Raw genomic sequence first — 21,614 nt, forward strand, 5'->3', positions numbered from 1 at the left:
CCCCCCCCCCCCCCCCCCCGACTCTGCTCCCAGCCCCTCGTCCCTCTCTGCAGTAGAGGAGCTGAAGAGGCCCCTGAGGGCAGCCCCGGAGCCCACGCCCTCCCACGTGGGGAGCCCAGCCCCGGAGCCCCGAGTCGCCTCTTCCCCGAGCCAAGACCCGCCCACTCTTGGCGGCTCCCGGTGGGATGAGGGTAAGTCGCTGGGGTCTGCTCTGTTCATGGGGCGGGACGCTTCCTCCCGGGGGACCCCACATTCCAGCTTGACCTGGAGCGTGCCGGCCGCTCTCCTCGCTTCACGCAGATCAGGGGGCACAGGTCACCGCTGGGGCTGCGCACGGGCCCCGGTGTGCCTTGCTTCCTGCCCGCGTGTGGCGGGTAGGTGCTGACACACAGCCGTGTCCCCCCAGGACTGCTCGGTGAGGAGCAGCGCCCGCCCAGGGGCCCCGGGGGCAAGGCCCCTTCTCAGCCCACCAAAGACCTGGAGAGGCAGAGCCACCCCAGGGCCCCCGAGGGAAAGACCGAGAAGCCAGGTAAGCAACCAGGGCGCCAGCCCCTGCCTGCTCCCAGGTGGCTGCTCCCGTGTGACCCAGGGCAGGGCAGACAGCTGGGGCATTTTTGGTGGGCCCGTGAGGCCCTGTAGGCGGGACCATGTCCCCCATTAGAGGGGGGTCTCCTTGCACTTCCCCTACCTGGGAGTCTTCACGAGGGGTCTGTCACGGGGTCGGGGTGGGGGTGGGCGCTCAGCCCGGAGGACTTGTCTGTGCGGACTCTCAGGAAGCCCCTGACCCGGGCAGTGGCTCCGTCATCTCCAGAGAGCTCCTAGGTCATGGGACAAGCCAGTGAGACCTCAGCCCAGAGCTGCCAGCCATGCTGACCCCCACCCGCCCCAGTGGGCACCCCCTTGGCCCGCCCCCACGTGGACAACTGCACAGGGGGACCGGCACTGCCGAGGCCGCCCGAGCACCTGGGCGTCTCACTAACCCTCTCTGGGGGTGCTCCGGGGGCCAACACAGGGACCGACGTTCACGTAGGGACTTGGTCACCCCCCTCACTCCAGCCAGAGCCCCGTGGCCCCTCCCTCTCCCTCGGCCCCAGGGAAGGAGATCCTGGGGGGGCTGGAGCTGGCCCAGAGCAGCTGGGGGGGGGTAGCCCTGTGGTGTTGTGGGCCTGGCCCAGCTCCTCGCCACCCACCCTCCCCCCCAGCCAGCCCCCAGTTCCGCTGCACACCCCCTACACCTGTGGACATGATCTTCCTGGTGGACGGGTCCTGGAGTATTGGCCACAGCCACTTCCAGCAGGTCAAAGATTTCCTGGCCAGCGTCATCGAGCCCTTTGACATCGGGCCGGATAAAGTCCAAGTCGGTGGGTACCGGCCCCTTGCCTGCCTCGTGGCCCTGCCCCCCCCCCCCCCGGGGGTCCCCACAAGTCCTACCAGCATGCGGGGGATGGCCAGCTCAAAGGAACTGGAAGTCAGGGCAGAGGCCCAGAGCCTCTTGGGGAAACAGGAGAGCCCCACCAGTGGGTCTCACCCGTAGCTGACAGGCTGACCCTGGCAGGCCAGGCAGGGGCATCCCCACAGGGGCGTGTGGGGATCCCCACAGGGGCAGGTGGGACAGCCAGGTTGGGGGGGAGGTCCCCACAGGGACAGGTGGGACAGCTGGCTCCTCGGGGCACGTTCTGGTGACCTCTCAGTGTGGAACAGGGGGGCCTTCCTGGCGTCCTGGTGAGGCTGCGCATGGGGCCTCCGCTCACCCGCCCTGCCCCCGCTGCAGGCCTGACTCAGTACAGTGGAGACCCCCAGACTGAGTGGGATCTCAGCACCTTTGGCGCCAAGGAGGACGTGCTGGCCGCTGTCCGCAGCCTCCGCTACAAAGGGGGAAACACGTTCACAGGTCTGCCTGGGCTCCCAGCGGCCCCACCCCGGGGGTTTCTGTTTTCGGGTCTCCGTCCCGCGGGTCAGCCTCCCAGATTTGGAAACTTGCACGCTGATCCAGCCAAGTGCTATGTGGGCGCTGAGCCTGAGTCACACCTTTGTAAAAAGCAAACCTCTCCTTGCTGACCTTTGATGAAAACGGGGGTTGCCGTCTCCCACGGGCAGACCCTGGGTCTCGCGGTGCTTTGAGGGAAGGGGGTGGTCCCTGCCTCTGGGTGCCCCTCCCCCTGGAGGGGCCAGGACTGACTCAGTGGGCACTGTGCTGGGGTCAGTGGCCGGCGGGGTGGCACCGGGCAGGGAGGGCACCAGGAGGGGCGCCTGGGGCCACATGCCCTTTACCACCGCTGTGCCCAAGGCCTGGCCCTGTCACACGTGCTGGAGCAGAACCTGCGGCCGGGGGCGGGGCCCCGTCCAGAGGCGGCCACGGTGGTGATTCTGGTGACGGACGGCAAGTCCCAAGATGATGCCCGTGCCGCTGGCCGTGCCCTCAAGGACCTGGGTGTTGACATCTTTGCTGTGGGTGAGTGGCCCCTGGCCCCCCCGCTCGGGTTCTCACGGCGTGGCAGCCCCGGCCGCAGGGTCAGTTTGCGCCCCTACTTGTCCACCCGGGCTGGAGGTCTCGTGGCGCCCGTGCCACAGGGAGGACAGTCCCTGCTCGAGGAGCTGCGCACCCGTGGGCGCTCAAGGGGGCGTGCAGACATGGGGCTCCCGGTTTGCACACCCTGTGTGCACCTGCCCCGCTGCGTGTGCTCCGTGCTCTGGGCTCCACGGGCGCCGGCACCCCCAGCGACCTTGTTCTGCTCACGCCCCCGGTCAGTTATCACCTCTGTCCCTCGAGAAAGCGACCGCGGGTGCGGGGGGCTCCTGAGCCCCCCTCATGCAGGCGTGTCCCAGGCCCCAGGTTCACGGGAAGGTCTGGGGGTTTGTGGGACTCTGCGGAAAGCACGCTGGCCTCCCTCCCGGCCCCAGACCCCATAGAGACCCAGGCAAGCAGGGCACAGCCCGCAAGGGGCCTCCGGGGGTCCAGCCCCACCCGCAGCAGCGCCCAGCTGCAGTCTCTCGGGGGGGCCTGGCAGGTGACCCGGCTCTGGGGCCCGCAGGATCTTGGGTACGGGGCTTGGGAAGGCCCCTCGAACTGCGGGGCGACTCAGACAAGGGGCCCGGCGGTCTCGGCTGTAAGATGGGGCAACGGCGCCTGGTGGGCGGGGCCGGGGCGTCCTCACCGCCGTACCCTGTGAACAGGCGTGAAGAACGCGGACGAGGCCGAGTTACAGCTCCTGGCGTCCCGGCCGCTGGACATCACGGTCCACAACGTGCAGGACTTTCCCCAGCTGGGCACCTTGGCCGGCTTGCTCAGCCGCCTCATCTGCCAGGAGGTCCAGGGCAGGAGCAGGGCCCCGGGTGAGCAGCGGGTGGCGGTGGCAGGGCAGGGCCCCCCTGGCTGGCTGCAGCCCTGCCCGGCCCTGCCCGCCCGCCCGCTTCGGGCAAAGGGGCGGGGCGGTTGCGGCCCCTCTGGGGTACGCCCTGCACTCCCTCTCTCCTCGGGTCTCGGGGCTCTGAGGGTGTCTGCGGCCAGGACGACACCTGCCCCTCCCGGAAGTGCCTGCCAGGGAGGGCAGGGGGAGCCGGTAACGCAGGCTGCCCGCTGGGCTGTTGGCCACTCTCCCCCCTGTCCCATAGTTACATCGACAGCGGGCAGCCCCTCCTCCCCGGACACCCTCTTCACTCCCACCGGCCTGATCGTGACCCAGGTGACCTCCTCCAGCGTCCACCTGTCCTGGACTCCAGCCCCCCAGCTGCCCCTCAAGTATCGGATCGTGTGGCAGCCTTCCAGGGGTGGCGCCCCCAGGGAGGTGAGACGCGGCTCCAGTCAGGGCCACACGTGACACGGCCATCACGGAGAAAGCGTGGCAAGGGTGGTCCCGCCAGACCTGCCGCGGCCGCGGAGCCGGAGCGCCGAGGGCAGGCTCGGGTGGCCGGGGCAGAAGGTGGAGCGCGTGGTGTGCTTTGATGGCCGCCCGGTGGCCGGGGCCGGGGGTGCAGCCGTGTGGGAAGCGAGGACTGACCACAGCCCCCACCGGAGCTGACTGTCTCCCTGCCCTGCACCCGCCGCACCCCTACACCCGCCCCCTGCGTGCGCCCCCTGCGCCTACCCCCTGTGGCCATCCCCTGCCCTGCACCCCCTGCTCCCACCCCCTGCGCCCCCTGTGCCCGCCCCCCGTGCCCACCCCCTGCGCCCACCCCCGGCTCCACTGAGGCTCCTGTTGTAGGTTGTGGTGGAGGGGCCCGCCTCGTCCACGGAGCTTCACAACCTGACTGCCGGCACGCAGTACTTGGTGTCTGTGCTCCCTGTCCTCCGGGCTGGGTTCGGAGAGGGCCTGAGGCGCCTCGTGACCACAGGTGGGTGGGGTGGAGCCCCGGCCGTGCTTGGGGCTCGGGGCTCGGGGGCTACCCTACCTGCAGCCTCCCCTTGGAGCCTCATACCAGCAAGGGCGATCCCGCGGGCAGGCCCGGCCTCAGCCCAGTCTCTGGGCCTCTCTGACCCTCAGTGTCTTCTTCTGAGCTGCTCAAACCTTTTACGGAGCTCCCGTCCTACCTGGCCGGCCATGAGCCCCCTTTGACAGCTTTATTGGGAAACGAATCACATGTCGTGCAACTCCCAAGTGTGAGACTCCTCGGTTGTTGGTCCGGCCCCTGAGGGTCACCACAGTCCACCGTAGAACGTTGTCCTCACCTGCAAGAAGCTGTGTGCCCCTGGCCGTTGCCCCCAGTCCCCCAGCTCCTGGTGACTCCAGTCTGCTTTCTGCCTCCATGGATTGGCCATTTCTGGACCTTCTGTGTCGGTGGGACCATTCAGCGCAGGGCGTCTTTAAGGGGTTGCTAACCTAGGGGCCCTGGCCTCCCCACCCTCAGGGCAGGTAGCCTTAAACAGAAACACACCAGGCGGCTGTGATTCCCCAGAGCTGTGAGCTGGAGACTCGGCCCAAAGTGAAATGTGGGGACAGACAGAATGGCCTGTGGGCCTTTCTTCCCACCCGCCTCCAGCGGCCCCGTCGCAAGGTCTGCGCTGACCCAGCCCCGCGGTTATTCTAGCGAGGGGCCTCCTTTTCGCGTGCGCGCTTCCTGGAAAGTGGTGCTCTCTTCCTTTCTGCCTTCCCCCAGCGCCTCTGCCTCCGCCCCAGGCGCTGGCCCTGGCCGCAGTGACACCCAGGACCATCCGCCTCACCTGGCAGCCGTCGGCCGGGGCCACACGGTACCTGGTGCGGTGCCTGTCGGCCTCCGCCAAGGGCCAAGAGGAGGGGAGAGAGGTTCGAGGCCAGCCGGAAGGGGAGGCGGAGGAGGGTGCCCGGGGCTGGGGGCAGGTGGGGTGGGGAGGGTGGCGGGCAAGGGCCAGCCTGAGCGCCACGTCCCCGCAGGTGCGGGTGGGGCAGCCCGAGGTGCTGCTGGACGGCCTGGAGCCCGGCAGGGACTATGATGTCTGGGTACAGAGCCTGCAAGGGGCCGAGGCCAGTGAGGCTCGGGGCATCCGCGCCAGGACCTGTGAGTGCGCGTCCACCGGGCAAATGCCCCACTCTGGCTCCCCCCAGCCTTCCACCAGGTGGGGGACCGCAGACCCCTTTGGTGGCCCCATCAGCCCTAGCCCCTGCCCACCCACCCCGATACACTTGGGGACAGGGTGCTGGCTGGTCCCTGAGGCCTCGACGTGCTCTGCAGCCACCCTCGCGCCCCTCGGACACCTCAGCTTCTCGGATGTGAGTCACGACTCAGCCCATGTTTCCTGGGAGGGCGTCTCGAAGCCCGTGCGTCTGTTCAGGATCAGCTTTGCCTCCAGTGACGGCAGCCATTCAGGGGAGGTGAGAGCAGCACCTGCCCAGGGGCCCTTGGGGGGCGTGGTGTCCAGCGGGAATGAGGTGAACAGGGGGGGGGGGGGACCCAGCACCCTCAGCACCTCCACCCCCACATTCACAGTTGTTGGGTGTTGCTGGGCCCCCGGGCGCCAGCCTTGGCCTGCTGAGGAGCGGCACGGACCATGTCCACCTGGGGGCCAGTCCGCAGGGGTGGGGGGAGACCGGTGGGAGGCCAGGAATTGGACCCATATACCTAAGTGACACCCGTGACGAGGTGTGCAGGATTCGTGCTGTCCTGACAGGCTGGCTGGACTCTCTAGGGGTGGGGGGGCAGAGGGGGGGAGGCCCCGGGAGGCCCCACGTGTGCTGGGCTCCCCACTCCCAGTGCACACTCACTCCCCTACTCGGGGCCGTCACGGGCCGTCCCGCTGGCAGGTCCCAGGCCGGGGTCTCCTCCCTGGCAGGGGCAGTTGGCTCCAGGCCTCCACCCACGTGCCTCACAGGTGGAGGCTCCCGGCAACGCCTCCTCGGCCACCGTGGGCCCTCTGTCCTCCTCCACTGCGTATTCTGTCCGCGTCACCTGCCTCTACCCCGGGGGCAGTTCCTCCGTGCTGACCGGCCGCCTGACTACGCGTGAGTGGGCTGCGGTTGCCTGGGGCCCCCAGGCCGCTCCACACCTCCACCCGACGGATGGTTCACAGCAACACATAGCTGCCCTGCGCGGTGCTGAGCCGGGGGCACACGTACCTGGACAGGTGTGACGACGGGGTGTAGGGCCCTCGAGGGCACGACTCCGGCACCTCTAGAACCAGGGCTCGTGCCCAGCCTGCAGCCGGGTCCTGGACAAAGGGGGAAAATGTGGGCATGGCTGCTGGGTGGGGTCTGGGGATCCCCTCTGCCCCCCATGGGGCAGTCACTCCCAAGCGCGGTCCTGCATCGGTGAAATCTCCTTCCCGGGTGAGTTGGGATGTTTCTGATGAGTCTTGAGGGGCAGGGGTGCGGAGGCCACCTCCTCACGGCATCTGCTTCTCCTGGCCCCGTCCCCCCAGCCTCAGTCTCCCCGCCCCGTCTTCCAGGGAAAGTCCCCAGCCCGAGCCAGCTCTCGGTGACAGAGCTCCCTGGGGATGAGGTTCGACTGGAGTGGACGGCCGCAGCAGCTTCCGGCGTCCTTGTGTACCAGATCAAGTGGACGCCCCTGGGAGACGGGAAGGCCCACGAGGTGTGGGCCGGGGAGAGGAGGACCATCTCCCAAAGCCGGGCTCCAGGAGGGCTCAGACCCTCATGCTTCGTCCCGGGGACGGCTGCCTGCCTGCGGCCTGTGAGCCGAGCCCCAGGGAGAGGACACCTCTTCGCGGGACGGACACCTGTCCCTCCTCTCCACAGATCTCTGTCCCAGGGCACCGGGACGTGGCAGTCCTGCCTGGCCTACGAAGCCACTTGGAGTATGAGATCACCATCCTGGCCTACTACAGGGATGGGGCCCGCAGCGACCCGGTGTCCCTCCGCTACACCCCCCGTAGGTGACCGCTGCTCTGCCCCCCAGCCGTGCAAGGAGCAGGAGCAGCCCAGAGGGACCCTGGACCCTCCCAGCTCCAGGGGCCCAGGGCCTTGAGCTCCAGAGCCATTGACCGGCAGCTCCCTGAGTCCCCCAACCCTCTGGCCTGACCACTTGGGTCCACGGGCTCCCCCCTGAGCCCTCCAGGCAGGTGTTCAGGAGCAGCCAAAGTTTCAGGTTACCTGGTATGACAGAGTGCTCAGGACTGTCCTGGAGCTGACCCGGTGCCCAGTGGTCCCATCTGCGCCGCAGGACGTGGTGGGAGGGTGGGGGCGGGGGAGCAGGGACAGACCCCCGCGGGGCATGCCAGCCATCCTCCAGCCCCGGCCTGAGCCCCCAGGGTGGCGCCTGCCTCACAGCGCACCGGAGCCCGCCCTCTGACCTGGCCCTGGCGTCCAAGTCACCCGACAGCCTGCAAGTCAGCTGGACACCTCCGAGCGGCCACGTCCTCCACTACCGGCTCACCTACCTGCCAGCCTCGGGCTTGGGGCCCGAGAAGTCGGTGGGTCTCGGTGGAGCAGGGAGGCCACGGCCCATCGAGCGCCCCCGGGTCCCGGGGGAGACACAGCCACCCTGTGTGTTGAGGGCGGTCGCCCCTCTGTGACGGATGCAGACAAGCGAGAGCAGAGACGCTCCAGAGGGGGCAGCTTAGGTGACCGTGTCCCCCCCGCCCCACCCCAGATCTCTGTTCCAGGACTCCGCAATCACGTGACGCTCCCCAACCTGCTGGCGGCCAGCAAGTACAGGGTCCTGGTCTCCGCGGTCTATGGAGCGGGGGAGAGCAGGACTGTGTCTGCCGTAGGCCACACGGGTGAGTGGGCACCAAGACCCCCAGGCCCCAGTCGGGCCCCCGACCCTCACACCCAGCCAGGCCCCAGCCAGGACCCCAGACCCAGCCAGGCCCCAGCCACCACCCCAGACCCAGCCAGGCCTCAGCCAGGACCCCAGACCCAGCCAGGCCCCAGCCAGGCCCCCGACCCTCACACCCAGCCAGGCCCCAGCCAGGACCCCAGACACAGCCAGGCCTCAGCCAGGCCCCAGACCCAGCCAGGCCCCAGCCAGGCCCCAGCCAGGATCCCAGACGCAGCCAGGCCCCCGACCCTCACACCCAGCCAGGCCCCAGCCAGGATCCCAGACGCAGCCAGGCCCCCGACCCTCACACCCAGCCAGGCCCCAGCCAGGATCCCAGACGCAGCCAGGCCCCAGACCCTCACACTCAGCCAGGCCCCAGCCAGGACCCCAGACCCAGCCAGGCCTCAGCCAGGACCCCAGACCCAGCCAGGCCCCAGCCAGGCCCCCGACCCTCACACCCAACCAGGCCCCAGCCAGGACCCCAACCCTCACACCCAGCCAAACCCCAGCCAAGACCCCAGACCCAGACAGGCCCCAGCCACCACCCCAGACCCAGCCAGGCCCCAGCCAGGCCCCAGCCAAGACCCCAGACCCAGCCAGGCCCCAGACCCTCACACCCAGCCAGGCCCCAGCCAAGACCCCAGACCCTCACACCCAGCCAGGCCCCTGGGAGCCTAGAACCCGTGGGCCTCCTTGCTGGAGTCCTGCCCCAGGCTGTGCCGAGCACTGCCGAACTAACGGAAGGGCAATCAGGGTTCTCATGGAACCTGCCCCCATTGGACAGCGCAAACACCAACCCAGGGGTTAGGACCATGCCGGTCAATGCGATGCATGCAGGCTGATGTGGCTGGGGGCTCCTGGCTGGAACCTTGCCAGTAATGCTCAAAGCTGGGGAACGGGCTCGTAATTGTCCCATCTCTGCGTCTGGGGGTGCAGGTAGCGTCCAGCCCGGCAGGAGTCCCGGGCAAGCTGGCTGTACCTCATAGACAGGGCAGGCGAGGGGCCCGGGCTGGCCTCCCTCGATGCACGGAGTACAGGGATGTGGCCTCAGTCGGCCCTGGGGGATGGCCACCCACAGGCAGGACCAGCTGAGGACACCGGGTCACACACTGCAGAGCAGAGGGCCCACTGAGGCCACTCAGCTGGGCCACTCCAGTCTCCCTCTGTGTCCCCTCTGTAGGGCCATCTAGTTTTGGCTTGAATGCCTCTGGGGATGGGGGTCTCCCTACTCAGTGGTGCCTTTACTGGCTCGTGAACAACTTTAAGCACCCACTGTGCCCCTGGCAGCGGAGGAACCCTACACAGCCAGGGACCTGGCCGGTGTGTCCCTGGGTCAGCGTGTCCCCAGGTCGAGGTGTCCCCAGGTCAGCATGACCCCAGGTCGGCATGACCCCAGGTTAACATGTCCCCCAGTCGAGGTGTCCCCAGGTCGGCATGACCCCAGGTCGGCATGTCCCCAGGTCAGCCTGTCCCCAGGTTGGCATGTCCCCCAGTCGAGGTGTCCCCAGGTCAGCATGACCCCAGGTCGGCATGTCCCTAGGTCAGCCTGTCCCCAGGTTGGCATGTCCCCCAGTTGAGGTGTCCCCAGGTCGGTGTGTCCGTCTCCCTGGCTCTGCCACCTGGGGCACATCGGGTGGCCAGTACCCTCAGTGTTTGGTGCCCAGTGGGAGCACCCCTGGGTGCGTGCTGACTTGCAGGGGGTGGAAGTGAGGTCCCCGAGGGAGCGGGACATCATGTCCATCCTTCCCTGAGGCGTGGAGACCACAGGCTGAAGACCAGCATCTCCAGGGCATCTGTGGACTTCAGGGCAGGGCGCTCCCCAGGTGGGGCGGGGCCTCGTGCCAGCCTGGCCCTGACTGACTCCTTGTTGCCTCCCAGCAGCCTGCCCCGCCCTCAGCCCAGATGGCTCCCTCTCAGGTAGGCCTGCCCTTGTGTGACAGCTGACCCTCCACACCCCCCACCTGTCCCCCCCTCCTCTCACAACCGTCTGAGGAGGGTGGCCTGGGACCCCACCTGCCACGAAGGGGCAGTGACAAGAAACAAGGTCCTGTGGTCGTTGGAGGCCCCAGTCTCACCTGTGCAGGGGAGAGTGGGGATGAGGCTGGCCAGAGCTTTATTCCTGCCTCACCATCGAGGTTGCTGAGGCCTGTCCACGGTCACAGCTGGGACACGGCAGGACAGACAAAGCCCTGGGTCCTGTGTGGCCTCCTCGAGGCTCTCTGCTGACTCGAGCCGGGTGAGGGGCCGAGCACGGGGCTCACACAGCATCTTTAGTGCTTCATGGGTCTGAGACGCTCCCAGACTCGGGGCTGATGTGAGAGCCACCCGTGGTCAGGCACAGGCGTGCAGAGCGGGGGCGGTGGAGGCCTGTGTCTCCAGGGCCAAGCGTCCCTCGGGGGCCACCATGAGCTGTGAGGCGGGGCCACTCCTGGCGGGGTGCTGAGGCTTCTCTGTCCTGCCCCCGCTCCTGCCCCAGGCCTGTGGCCGCGCTGAGCACCCAGCAAATAAGATTTCCCCTTCACTTTGTGCCCTTAGCGTCACAGAAGGTGCAGACGCTGGGAGCCCGCCGGGCCGGGGCGGGCGGTGTGACCCACCCCTGTGCACCCTCGCCTCTGCCGGGAGGTCGGGGGCTGTGCACCAGAGGGGGAGGCCAGCGGGTGGGCGCCCCGAGTACGCGTCCACCTGTGGGCCCCCTGATCACCTTCCTCCCGTCGATGGGCGTCCTGTCTTTGCGTCTCCTCTCCTCTCCCCTGACCCCTGCTGCCTTCTCTTTGCGTCCTGCCCCTCCGGCCCTCACCTTTCGTCTCTGATCGTCCCCTGGTGCTGCTGCCTGTCCCAGGCTTTGACCTCATGGCGGCCTTTGGTCTGGTGGAAAAGGAGTATGCGTCCATCCGCGGCGTCGCCATGGAGCCCTCGGCATTCGGCCGCGCCAGGACCTTCACACTCTTCAAGGATGCCCAGCTGACGCGCCGGGCCAGGTGGGAGGACAGGGGACAGACCGCGGCCCGAGATGGGGGGCAGCTGCACAGTGGGGGTGGGTCCTGGGGAGGTCCTGCCGCTCGGTCTCCCGGAACCAACCAGGCGGACGGGCCCAGGGGCCCCCGCCCCCCCCCCGGCGAGCAGAGTTTTCCAACTGAACAAATCTTGCATGGGTGGAATGAGGCCACGAGTGGGTCCTGTTCCGTGTGGCCCAGGCATTGATCAGACTTGCAGACTTCCACACAGTGGCCCCCATTTGTCTCCTTGGGAAGCCCTGCCTCCCGTGTGGGCTCCGGTCAGGCAGATGCCTGGTTTTAGCAAGCGGCTGCTATGTGAGCACAAGAAAGGCCGCGTGATTCCTGACGTCTAACAGCCGCCCTCCCCTGCTTGTGGAGAGATCTTGAATCAAAATCGCAACTGTGACACACACAGCAAAACCTCTTCTTAAGTTAGAATGTTGTAAATCGTCCACGCAGTCGTGTGCTTTGTAATGGGAAATTTGAAAAATACAAAATAGGTAATTTTGCAAAACTCGGCCAACGCTGCTAAGATTCAGGACTTTCTCCCCAGTCCGGCGGGCACAGCAGGTGCAGCAGGCACGGCCGCGGCCTCACCCCTGAACTCATGGCTTCCCTGTGCCACCCAGGCCCCGATCTGTTCCTGTGTTAACTTCTCCTTTAGGCGGCATACAGGTTTCACGTTTGTGTGGGTGGCCGAAGCCTGGCTTTTCCTCCCGTCCAAGCTCTAGTGTGGGGCTCGAGCCCGAGGCTTACGCTCCGACTCTCAGAGCAAACCCTCCCTGGAGGCCACCACCATTGTTAATCACTGTGGGGGCAGCTCTCCTGTGATTTACCCCTTTTCTGCAAATGACAGCCTTGTCCCAGGGCCCTCACGCTGGGCGCTTCATGTTTGTCCGCCCTCTGGAGCTCACAGCCCAAGAGGTGGGGCAGATGTTTCTGCTGGGGTGGCCCCCACTCCAGATGTGATCATCCACCCCAGGTGAGGTCACCCAGCACAGGTGCCCCCCGCCCACATGATCGCTGCCACAAATGGGGCTCTGGGCTCCTAAGTGTAGAAAGGGTCCCTCCCTGTAATGGGATCGGGAAGACTCCCCAAGAAAGTGGCAAACAAGTAAGGGCAGGGAGACAATGGGGAAAGGAAGCGCACTCAGGAAGAAGGAACAGCCTGTGCCAAGGCCCTGGGGTCAGTTTACTTAAAGAACCACAGGAATGGGCAGGGCTGGGTCTTTGGGGCTCTTGGTTATCCTAAGAGCAAATGAAGGGCAAAGAACAAGGCTGGAGGCCTCTAGGAACAGTTTCACTGGGCGATCACACCCTGTTCCCTGCCCTCCCCAGCCCTCAGCATGCCCTGGGAGCCCCAGCACTGGCACAGAACCCCTCTGAGCACTCCCCTCCCAACAAGCTCAGGTCAGTGGGAGCGACTCCTGAGGGCAGGGCTGCCTGTGGGCTCCTGACCCCGGGAACGGGCCCAGAAACCCTCCTGCTGAACCTCCTTGACCTGCCTCCTCTCCACCCACGCAGAGACCCTGGAGAATGGGGTCTTGGCGGACCCTGCCCAGGATTGTCGTGAACACTGGCTGTGGCAGGGCCTTCCATCCCGGCCAGGCCTCAGGGCACACGGGGCTGCGGGCTGCGGGCTGCGTCCTCAGGGCCCGTCTTGTTGAGCCCCCACCAGCCCAGGGGCACTTCTGTCCCTTGTATACCCGTTGTTACTGTTGGGGAATGGAGACAGGAGGGGCCCAGTGCCATCACAGAACCCTCTCTGCAGTGTCTGCATGGCGGGACCCCGTCTCCTCCCAGGCCTGCAGCAGCCCCCGCCTGTGTCCCAACAGTGACGTCCACCTTGCCGCCCTCCCACCGGAACACACGGTTGTCTTCCTCCTGCGTCTGCTGCCCGAGACACCCCGCGAGACCTTTGCGCTGTGGCAGATGACGGCCGAGCACTCCCAGCCCGTCCTGGGGGTCTTGCTGGACGGTCAGTCCAGAGGCAGGGCGGTGGGCCCAGGGCTGTGGGTCCTGAGAAACCCTGCCTCCAGACCAGGCCGGGGACCGCCGTCACCGGGAGGCAGGAGTCCCAAACAGGGGCCATGTCTGTAGCTCGGGTCCCCGAGGCTTGGGGTGCATTTGACTTTGCATGCTGCCATGTCGTGGGGCCGTCCTGTTCTGTTTGGGGGGGGGGGTCTCACATGTCCCTCACCCCTCCCTTGCAGCCGGCAGGAAGTCTCTGACCTACTTCAACCACGACCCCAGGGCCACCTTGCAAGAGGTCACCTTTGACCTGCCCGAAGTGAGGAGGATATTCTTTGGAAGCTTCCACAAGGTGCTGGAAGTTTCCCGAAAGACCGAAGTGCATGTCCTCTAAGACCGTCCGCTGCCCCCCACTCCCTCCCACTTTCCTCGAAAGTCATCTTGTCCTGTCCAAGCCTCTGTCCCTCTGATCCCCTCTACGACAGATGCCTTAGTTTGGGTCAGAGAGCATCCCAACCCTTCCCGGGTCCCAGGAATCCCTGGGAGGGGTCTGCGACACGTGTAGTTTGCTCCATTATACAAAGGGGAAACTGAGGCCCAGTGAGGGGGTGTCCCATTCAACCCAGGATGGAGTCAGGATCCTGACCCCCAGGTAAATGGGCTCTTTCTTCCCCATCTGGCCTGGCCTTGCGGGCACAGATGGGTGCTCACCCCCGCCGGGGCTGCAAGGGGAACCCCTGGTGGTGTCTCTCTGGCAGGTGCATGTGGCTGTGGGCCGCTCCAAGGTCAGGCTGTATGTGGACTGCCGGAAGGTGGCTGAGAGGCCCATGGGGGAGGCAGGCAGCCCACCTGTTACTGGCTTCGTCATGCTGGGACGGTTGGCCAAGGCCCGCGGGCCCCGGAGCAGTTCAGCCACGGTGAGCATGGGCTTCGTCCTGCTGCACCGGGCTGGAGGGGGGGCCACAGAGACCACAACCGTATCTGGCTGACCCTGCTTTGCATTATAGTTCCAGCTCCAGACGCTGCAGATTGTGTGCAATGACTCCTGGGCGGAGGAAGACATGTGCTGTGAGCTCCCTGCGTCGGTAGGTGGGCCAGTGCCTGCCAAGGGCGCAGAGTCTGGGGGTAGACAGGAGGCGCATCAGCACGGCACCAGGAGAAAGCAGGGCAGCCTTCCTGGAGGAGGTGGCCTCTGGTCAGAGCCAGAGCCCTGGGCAGCTGAACGCAAGAGACCCCGGAGGCCAAGGCAGGCTGGAGTGCGTCAGGAAGCCGCCAGCTGCGGGGGTGGCCACTGCTGTGTACTCGGGGGCCACTTCCCTTCTCTGTGGGCGCAGTTGGGGTGTAGACAGCTGGCCAGGAAGGAAGGGGCTCATCCAGCAAAGCCAGAGGGACTCGGGCAGCCTCTGCACCATGAAGATGTGGGCAGGGTTCCTCACACTGTACCCACACGGGGCTTGGGCATGCTGGGGATTGGGAGGGACTGGGAGAGGGCCCGTGCAGGGCAGCCAGCAGCAATGTGGGGGGGCGGGGGAGGGCACCGGGGACCAGCTCCCCGCCCCTCACTCCCAGCCTCCCCGGCGTCCTGGAACCCAGCTGTCTGGCTGTCCGAGCTCTAGGTCAGACAGGAACAGATGGGGGTCCACTTAATGAGTGGGGTCTCCTTCCTCCCAGAAGGATGGAGAGACCTGCCCTGCCTTCTCTTCCTCTTGTACCTGTTCCTCGCAGACCCCTGGGCCCCCGGGGCCCCAGGGACCTCCGGTGAGTCCATCATCGGCTCCCCGGGTGATCTGGGCTCCTGGCAAAGCCCGCTGTCCCCTCACTCACACCGCCGAGCAGCCGAGCCAGCCTGTGCCAAGATGGGATGTCCTCACGAGCCCCCCAGCGGCCCCATCCCCCTGCCTCGTGAGACCCCTTCCAGCCAGCCTCTCCTTCCCTCTGCTTCCCTCCCCTGAGCCAACCCTGTGGGGCGGGGGCCCAGTCAGTCTGCGGCACCGTGCTGGTGGTGGCCGGTGGGTGCGATGTGGCCTGGCAGTGAGTCGCAGCCATGTGGGCGGCCTCCGTCCCAGGTGCTCCGGCTGTGGGACCCCCACCGTGGGGCGGGGCCCGCACCCCTGCCAGCCCCGAGGTTCCGGGGCCCGTGTGGCGGGAGCGTCGCTCAAGCGCACGGGCTCTGGCCTGGCTGTCCACGGACCGCACCAGGCAGGGGCCGCAATTTGAACGGAGACCTGCTAGAACTGGTCTGGTGTACCCGGCGGCTGTGGGCGGTGGGGGGCGGCGGGGAGGGCGGGCCAGGCCTGGCCCTGGAAGACCCCTCCCCTCCCCCACCTGAACTGGGGGACTGTAGTCCCCGGGGGGCAGTGCTGCGGGGCCCTCGGGTGGGCGCCGCGGAAGCTCAGCCCGGTCTGTGTCCTGGTAGGGCCTCCCCGGAAGGAACGGAGTCCCAGGAGAACAGGGCTTCCCAGGCCCCAGGGTGAGTTGTGGGGGGTCCTGTGGGGCCGGAGGGTGGAGCCCCACAGCCAGAAGCAAAGTGCCCTCCCCAGTGAGGGAGGGGCCAGTTTCCCACCCCCGACCCCAGAAATCGCGAACGTCATTGACCTTGAGCAATCTGACAGGTGAAGTGTGTTGGCGTTTCTCCTACAGGAGCTCCAGCACCCTGTGGGAGTTGCTGGAATTTGCTGGAGTTTTCCCCTTGACAAATGTCCTTGGAATCCTTGCCGCTGGGTTATTTTTCGTATTAATTCTTGGGAGCACTCGACAGATTATGGACGTTAGCCACATGTCTGTGATCTGCGTTGTGACCGGTTTGCCCCCCGCTGGTGTGGAGCTGGCGCGGGGACAGATAGGTTTTGTTGTGTGATAGTCACCTCTGGGTGTTCCTGTTTATTAGGAGATTTAGAAAATCAAGGGTGGATGTGAAGATCTGGTGCTGCCTCAGCTGGACACAGCCAAATAATTCTTTTTCCTGGAGCTCTTAGTTTGGCGAATGATTTTAGCACATTCCTGACACTGAACTCTTCCTGTACCCGTTAAACCGAGTACTTGTCACCCGTTCGTGTGCTGCAGGGTTCTGTTTGCTGACGTTTTACTTAGGATTTTCTTATTGATATTCAGACATGAGGATGTCTGCAGTTTTCTTTAGGGAGTTTGGTACACTTACATGCTAAATTCACAAAAATTCTTTGAAAGCATTGATTTTGCCCTGGAATCTCAAACAGTGGAAAGAGAGTTGGTCCCTGGCCCTTAGGGATCCGGGGGCACACTCCAGCGAGAACGGAGCCTAGTGCTGGGGCGTCAGGGCTCTGACTGGCCTGTCCAGGTCAGCTCTGCCACAGGGCTTTCTGTACCCCTCCCGGTCAGGAAGGGAGAACGGGGTCACTGGCTCTGTGACCCGGAGAAGTGGCCGGGGTCCGTCCCCGGCTGTCGAGCAGGTCCCAGCAGGACCCCTCCCGGGGTGGGCGGTGAGGGGAGGGCGTCTCTGTAGGGCTGGGTCTGGCTGCCACGGTCAGCTGGAGGGCCAGGGGGGCCACTGAGGGCAGGGTGGAGGCCTTCTTAGCCCCTCCCTCGCCTGTGTCTGCAGGGAGAGCCCGGGCCACCTGGACAGACGGGACCTGAGGGTCCTGGGGGTCAGCAGGGGTCGCCAGGGACCCAGGGCCGAACCGTGCAGGGGCCTGTGGTAGGTGCTGCCTCCCCTCCCCCTCCCCCCGGCTGCCTCCCCCCTCCTCTGGGACAGACTGAGTCCCTTTCCTCTCCAGGGTCCGCCAGGGGTCAAAGGAGAGAAGGGGGACCACGGAGCCCCGGGTTTGCAGGTAGTGGGATCAGACGCCCTCCGGGTGTGTGGGCAGGGAGGGCACGGGCTGGGGACCTGGGTCTCCGGGATGGGACCTCAGCCTGGCCAGCTGTCTCTGTTCCTTCTAGGGCCATCCTGGTCACCAGGGCCCTCCCGGGAAGGTCGGCCTCCAGGGACCTAAGGTGGGAGAGAAGCCTGTGGTGGGGTGGGGCGGTGGGGGTGGGGGGTGGATCTCAGATAGAGACTGTGGGGGCAGGGGCCTCCCCAGCGGGCAGGGGAGGGTGGTCACTGCCAGGGGCTGGGGGCAGGCCCTGAGCTTGGCTGGCCTTGCCCCCCGCTCACAGGTGTGGGTCCTTGGGTGCTGGGTTCTGTCCGTGGGGGTGACGTGGGCCACCGCGGGAGGGGCGTGTGGGGGCACCAGGCCACCCCCTGCCCTAGCCTGCCCTGTCCTCTGTCTTCAGGGAATGAGGGGTCTGGAGGGGAGTGCTGGCCTGCCTGGACCTCCGGGCCCGAGGGTAGGTCCTCCTGAGAGGCTCCCCCCAGTTCCTAGGACCGAACAGGTCAGAGCCTGCCCTGTGGCTGCAGCCCCCGCCCCCGCAGGTGACCTGGGGACGCCTCTCTCTCCTGGGCTGGAACCTGGTGGGGCTGCGCAGGGCGCGCAAGTGCCCAGGGGCGGCTCCAGGCGAGGATCTTCCTCACTTCCGCTGGGCAGGTCGGAAATGCCATGTTAGCACTGCCCCAGTCACTGTCAGTCCGCATGGCAGGAAAGTGCCTGGGCTCCCGGGTAGGCCGAGGGAGGGGGGACGCGTGAGTCTGGCGGCGGGGAAATGACCGGGGCCGTCTTCTCCTTCTCCGCGGCCTCGCTCAGAGGCACCTCCCCTCCCCAGCCTGTGGTTCCGGGGTCTGTGCTGGGCTCAGTGCTGGGGAGCTGTCCCCGGGGTGGGGGATGACCGTGGTCACACTCGGGATGGCCAGTGCCAAGTGGGGTGGGGTGGGAGGGCCTCTGCCCTGGGTACTCAGCCTGGACAAGCTCTGAGGCAGGGGAGAAGGCCCGGCCTGGCCTGCAGAGGCAGGGACCCAGTCCGCAGGGAGCCAAGGCTGGAGGGAGGAGGACCCACGTCCTCCGGGGGGTGGGGGTGGGGGGGGCTGCGGCCACACCCTCTGCACCCCGGCAGGGCTTCCAGGGCACGGCGGGGGCCAGGGGCTCCGGAGGGCAGAGAGGACTCCCGGGGCCTGTGGGGCTCACGGTAAGTCCCCTTCCCACCTACCGGCCAGCCGCTCCGCAAAGATGGGAGCGGGGGGAGCAGATTTGAGTAAATGCCTCCTTCCCGCCCAGTCAGGGCCACTTTGGGAGCTTGGGTTTGGAACTGATCTGCAGCGGAGGGAGCCCGAGATGGGACTGGCCAGGGAACAGGGCGGGCCTGGGGGCCCCAGGGTGTGGGGCAGGACTGGTCCCACAGCTAGGCAAGGGCTCAGCTGGGAGGTGGAGGAAGGCAGGCCCCGGGCAGGCCCAGCTGGCTTCCGGGCCCGTGTCCCAGCTGCCGGGGACTCTGCGTTGCCAGCTGCCTAGAGTCGGGAGCGGCGGCCCCCAGCATGCAGCCCTCACCCGGCCCGGGACAGGGTCCAGGCGGGTTGACTTCTCTGTGCTGACCCGCCTTTCTCCTCGTCCTCTATTTCAGGGGCTGCCGGGGCCCAAAGGGGAGCGAGGAGAGAAGGTGAGTGAGGCCCCCGTCCAGGCGCCAGGCGCTTCCTGGGGGTGTGCGGGAGGCACTGGCCCCCACGCCGCTGGGCACGGCGCTTGGCCACACGGCCCATCTGCCCTGCAGGGGGAGCCGCAGTCCCTGGCCACCATCTACCAGCTCGTGAACCAGGCCTGCGAGTCTGCCATCCAGAGTGAGTGGTGCGGCCTCCTCGCGAGGGCGCCAGAGCCCCCCACCCCCCCGTGTGGCCTCTGTCTCACCCCAGCCGGGCCGGAAGGGACCGCGGGCACCCGTCACTAGCCTGATGCAGCCCTTCTCCTCGGCCGTGCCCCAGTGAATCCGGGGGAAGTGAGCGGGGAGTCCCCCTGCCCCACGCCCCGCCCTGCTGACACCCCTCCGCCCCCATCCCCAGCTCACGTGCTGAAGTTCCACCATGAGAGCGCCAGGCCCCCCAGGCCCATCTTGCAGGCCCTCGGACACCCCAGCTCTCACGGTGAGGCCTGGCTCCCTGGAAGAGGAGGACGAGACGGCCCCCACCCTGAGGACGGAGGTACTGGCCCCCTTGCGGGGGGTGTGGGGGCAACTGCAGCTCCCTCCCAGTCCCCGGCTGGGAGTTCCGTGTGGCCCCAGCATCCCCTGCACCCTCCCTGGGCCGGGGTGCGGAGGCAGGGCCCCTGAGCCCACACAGAGGTCGCTGAGGCAGGACTGGACGCGGCCTAGTTTCCCCGGGGTCCTCAGAGGGCCCCCTTCCCCTTCCTCCCGGGAAGCCCAAGATTAGGGCCACCTCCTGCCCTGCCGTCCCCTCCCTCCTGTCCTTCCCACGTGCTCCCTCTCTCCTTGCTCTGATGCAGCAGGAGGCTTGGTCTAATGACCTTGTCACGCGTTCGTCCATCCGACTGGAGCCGTGGCGCTGGTCACGGCTCAGGTGCCGAGATGGATGGGAGGCTGATCAGGGGAGACAGAGCTCGTGGGCCTGGACGGGGTGGGGCTGTGGTGCCACCCCATGGGTAGGACCGCAGGGTCCTGCCTCACCCCCTGGTCTGGGCGTTGGGAGGGGAGAGGGGCTCCCCTGCGGGAAGCCCCCCCACGGTCCGTCAGAGTGCCCCAGACACTGCCTTTGGGATAAATACCCTTCTTTGTTTTTTTTGGTTTTTTTGTTTTTTATAAATTTTTTTTTCAACGTTTTTTATTTATTTTTGGGACAGAGAGAGACAGAGCATGAACAGGGGAGGGGCAGAGAGAGAGAGGGAGACACAGAATCGGAAACAGGCTCCAGGCTCTGAGCCATCAGCCCAGAGCCCGACGCGGGGCTCGAACTCACGGACTGTGAGATCGTGACCTGGCTGAAGTCGGACGCTTAACCGACTGCGCCACCCAGGCACCCCTAAATACCCTTCTTTGTACCCAACCTCGTGGACAAGGCTGTAGGTGCCGTCACGAGGCCCCCCTCAGTTAACCTTGGCCACTGACCCAACGACACGTGCCTGCTAGGGGTCGGGTGCCCACCTCCCCTCAGTCAGAACAGGGTCCCTGAGAAGGGAGACCGTTACCACACGCACCCCGGTTCCAGCACACCCCCTTCTGCTCAGGTGAGCCCGGCGCCCTTGGTCAGAGGAGCAGCCCTCGGCTGAAAGGGAGTGAGCCTCCCGGACCCCTGGGTGGAACGGGTGAGCCCCCCGCCTTCGGGGAGGAGGAGCTCCCGGGGGGCTGCTGGGAGGTGGGGGTGCAGCACGGACAGATGGCTCAGGAGCTGGTGAAGCGGCTTGGGATAGAACACGAGTGTGGGTTCCTGGGCCTTGGGGGGCCCAGCAACCCTGGAGACACGTGGAGGGGAGCCAGGAGAGCCCAGGGAGGCCCCAGTCAGGGGTTAGCAGGGCAGGAGGGTGGATCGGGTGGGCGAAAGGATCAGGGCCGGGGGCACCTGGCAGCAGCATCCTGGGGAAAGGTTCGTGCCCGGGGCTCATGGCCCAGCTGGACGCACGGGGACCCTGGGGGCTCGGGTCCTTGGTGCCAGGTGGGCGGGGCTGCTGCCGTCCGGCTGGCTGCCACCTCCCTCAGACTGTTCACCCTCTCTCCTGCCAGGACGGCCCCCGTGCTGCCCGGAGTGACCCTGCCCCTCCCTGGACCCTGCAGGAGGAGCCTGGAAAGCGAGTCCCGGGAGGGGCCTGGAGGCAGAAGGTGGGGTGGGGGGGCCTTCCCTCTGTACTGTTTCCACACTCAGATAAAGTGCAGCGTGCTCAGCAAGGGAGCGGCCTGCTCACTGCAGGGAGGGGCGTCCCTGGGACCCGGAGTCCCTCCCGCCCAGTCAAGTCCAAGTCGCCCCACCCCCACCCTCAGAGAGACAAGCTGCCATCCTTCCGTGGCTTCAAGGGCCCACCCCCCACCCGCCCCGCCGCCCCTGCAGCCTCCTGTGACCTTGTGACTCAGTGCCCCGGCACCCCCACAGTCCAGGCCCTGCCCAGGACGAGGTTTCTCAGCTGCATTGAATAACCCCGGGGGGGGCTTGGAGATCGGTGCCCAACCCCCTCTCAAACACTCGCTGATGTGACCTTCCCGGGCCGGTGTCAGGGGCTCCTCTCTCCCTAGTAGCATCCCCTCACTAACGACATAGCGTCCAGCTCGCCGCCCATGTGCTTGAATCCCTGGGGACCCTGACCTGCTGGCCCCATGCCTTGTCACTGCCAGCACCCCCCTTCTCCGGCCCACCAGCCTGGACACCACCCTGGCCGCCCCTGACCCTTACTTACCTGGAAACCTCACCTGCTGTGGCCTACAAACACCATGTCATTTTCTAAACTGGGAAGAATTTGGGGCGGGCCTCCTTCAGACGCAGAGGCCAACGTAAGCTTCCGAGGTGACATTTGCGCAGAGACAGGAACAAAGTGGGGAGTGGAAGATGGGAGAAGGTTCCAGCAGGGGCACAGCACGTGGGGGGCCTGAACCCACAGCACCACCCAGAAACGGCAGGAGGCT

General features: G+C 66.6%; 1 protein-coding gene across 1 annotated transcript in view; it reads left to right on the plus strand.

Annotated features, from left to right (window-relative positions):
• Nucleotides 1-20,885, plus strand: part of COL20A1 (collagen type XX alpha 1 chain) — a 29,439-nt gene extending 8,554 nt beyond the window's left edge. The window contains exons 6-40 of the mRNA XM_040459757.1: nt 54-191; nt 407-529; nt 1,203-1,361; nt 1,772-1,891; nt 2,288-2,452; nt 3,175-3,333; nt 3,613-3,785; nt 4,203-4,332; nt 5,095-5,240; nt 5,349-5,472; nt 5,647-5,786; nt 6,284-6,413; nt 6,857-6,999; nt 7,164-7,296; nt 7,695-7,837; nt 8,017-8,146; nt 10,066-10,104; nt 11,027-11,165; nt 12,522-12,593; nt 13,019-13,161; nt 13,397-13,506; nt 13,913-14,071; nt 14,162-14,239; nt 14,826-14,912; nt 15,571-15,624; nt 16,732-16,827; nt 16,907-16,960; nt 17,070-17,123; nt 17,403-17,456; nt 18,117-18,188; nt 18,621-18,656; nt 18,768-18,834; nt 19,054-19,191; nt 20,231-20,308; nt 20,724-20,885. Of these exons, the coding sequence (XP_040315691.1) occupies nt 54-191; nt 407-529; nt 1,203-1,361; nt 1,772-1,891; nt 2,288-2,452; nt 3,175-3,333; nt 3,613-3,785; nt 4,203-4,332; nt 5,095-5,240; nt 5,349-5,472; nt 5,647-5,786; nt 6,284-6,413; nt 6,857-6,999; nt 7,164-7,296; nt 7,695-7,837; nt 8,017-8,146; nt 10,066-10,104; nt 11,027-11,165; nt 12,522-12,593; nt 13,019-13,161; nt 13,397-13,506; nt 13,913-14,071; nt 14,162-14,239; nt 14,826-14,912; nt 15,571-15,624; nt 16,732-16,827; nt 16,907-16,960; nt 17,070-17,123; nt 17,403-17,456; nt 18,117-18,188; nt 18,621-18,656; nt 18,768-18,834; nt 19,054-19,191; nt 20,231-20,308; nt 20,724-20,749 (3,812 nt within the window). The 3' untranslated portion in view covers nt 20,750-20,885. The remainder of the gene's footprint in view (nt 1-53; nt 192-406; nt 530-1,202; nt 1,362-1,771; nt 1,892-2,287; nt 2,453-3,174; nt 3,334-3,612; nt 3,786-4,202; nt 4,333-5,094; nt 5,241-5,348; nt 5,473-5,646; nt 5,787-6,283; nt 6,414-6,856; nt 7,000-7,163; nt 7,297-7,694; nt 7,838-8,016; nt 8,147-10,065; nt 10,105-11,026; nt 11,166-12,521; nt 12,594-13,018; nt 13,162-13,396; nt 13,507-13,912; nt 14,072-14,161; nt 14,240-14,825; nt 14,913-15,570; nt 15,625-16,731; nt 16,828-16,906; nt 16,961-17,069; nt 17,124-17,402; nt 17,457-18,116; nt 18,189-18,620; nt 18,657-18,767; nt 18,835-19,053; nt 19,192-20,230; nt 20,309-20,723) is intronic.
• Nucleotides 20,886-21,614: the final 729 nt, after the last annotated feature.

Source organism: Herpailurus yagouaroundi, unplaced genomic scaffold (genome assembly GCF_014898765.1).
Source record: "Herpailurus yagouaroundi ecotype Mexico unplaced genomic scaffold, PumYag 246, whole genome shotgun sequence".
Taxonomy (NCBI): Eukaryota; Metazoa; Chordata; class Mammalia; order Carnivora; family Felidae; genus Herpailurus; species Herpailurus yagouaroundi.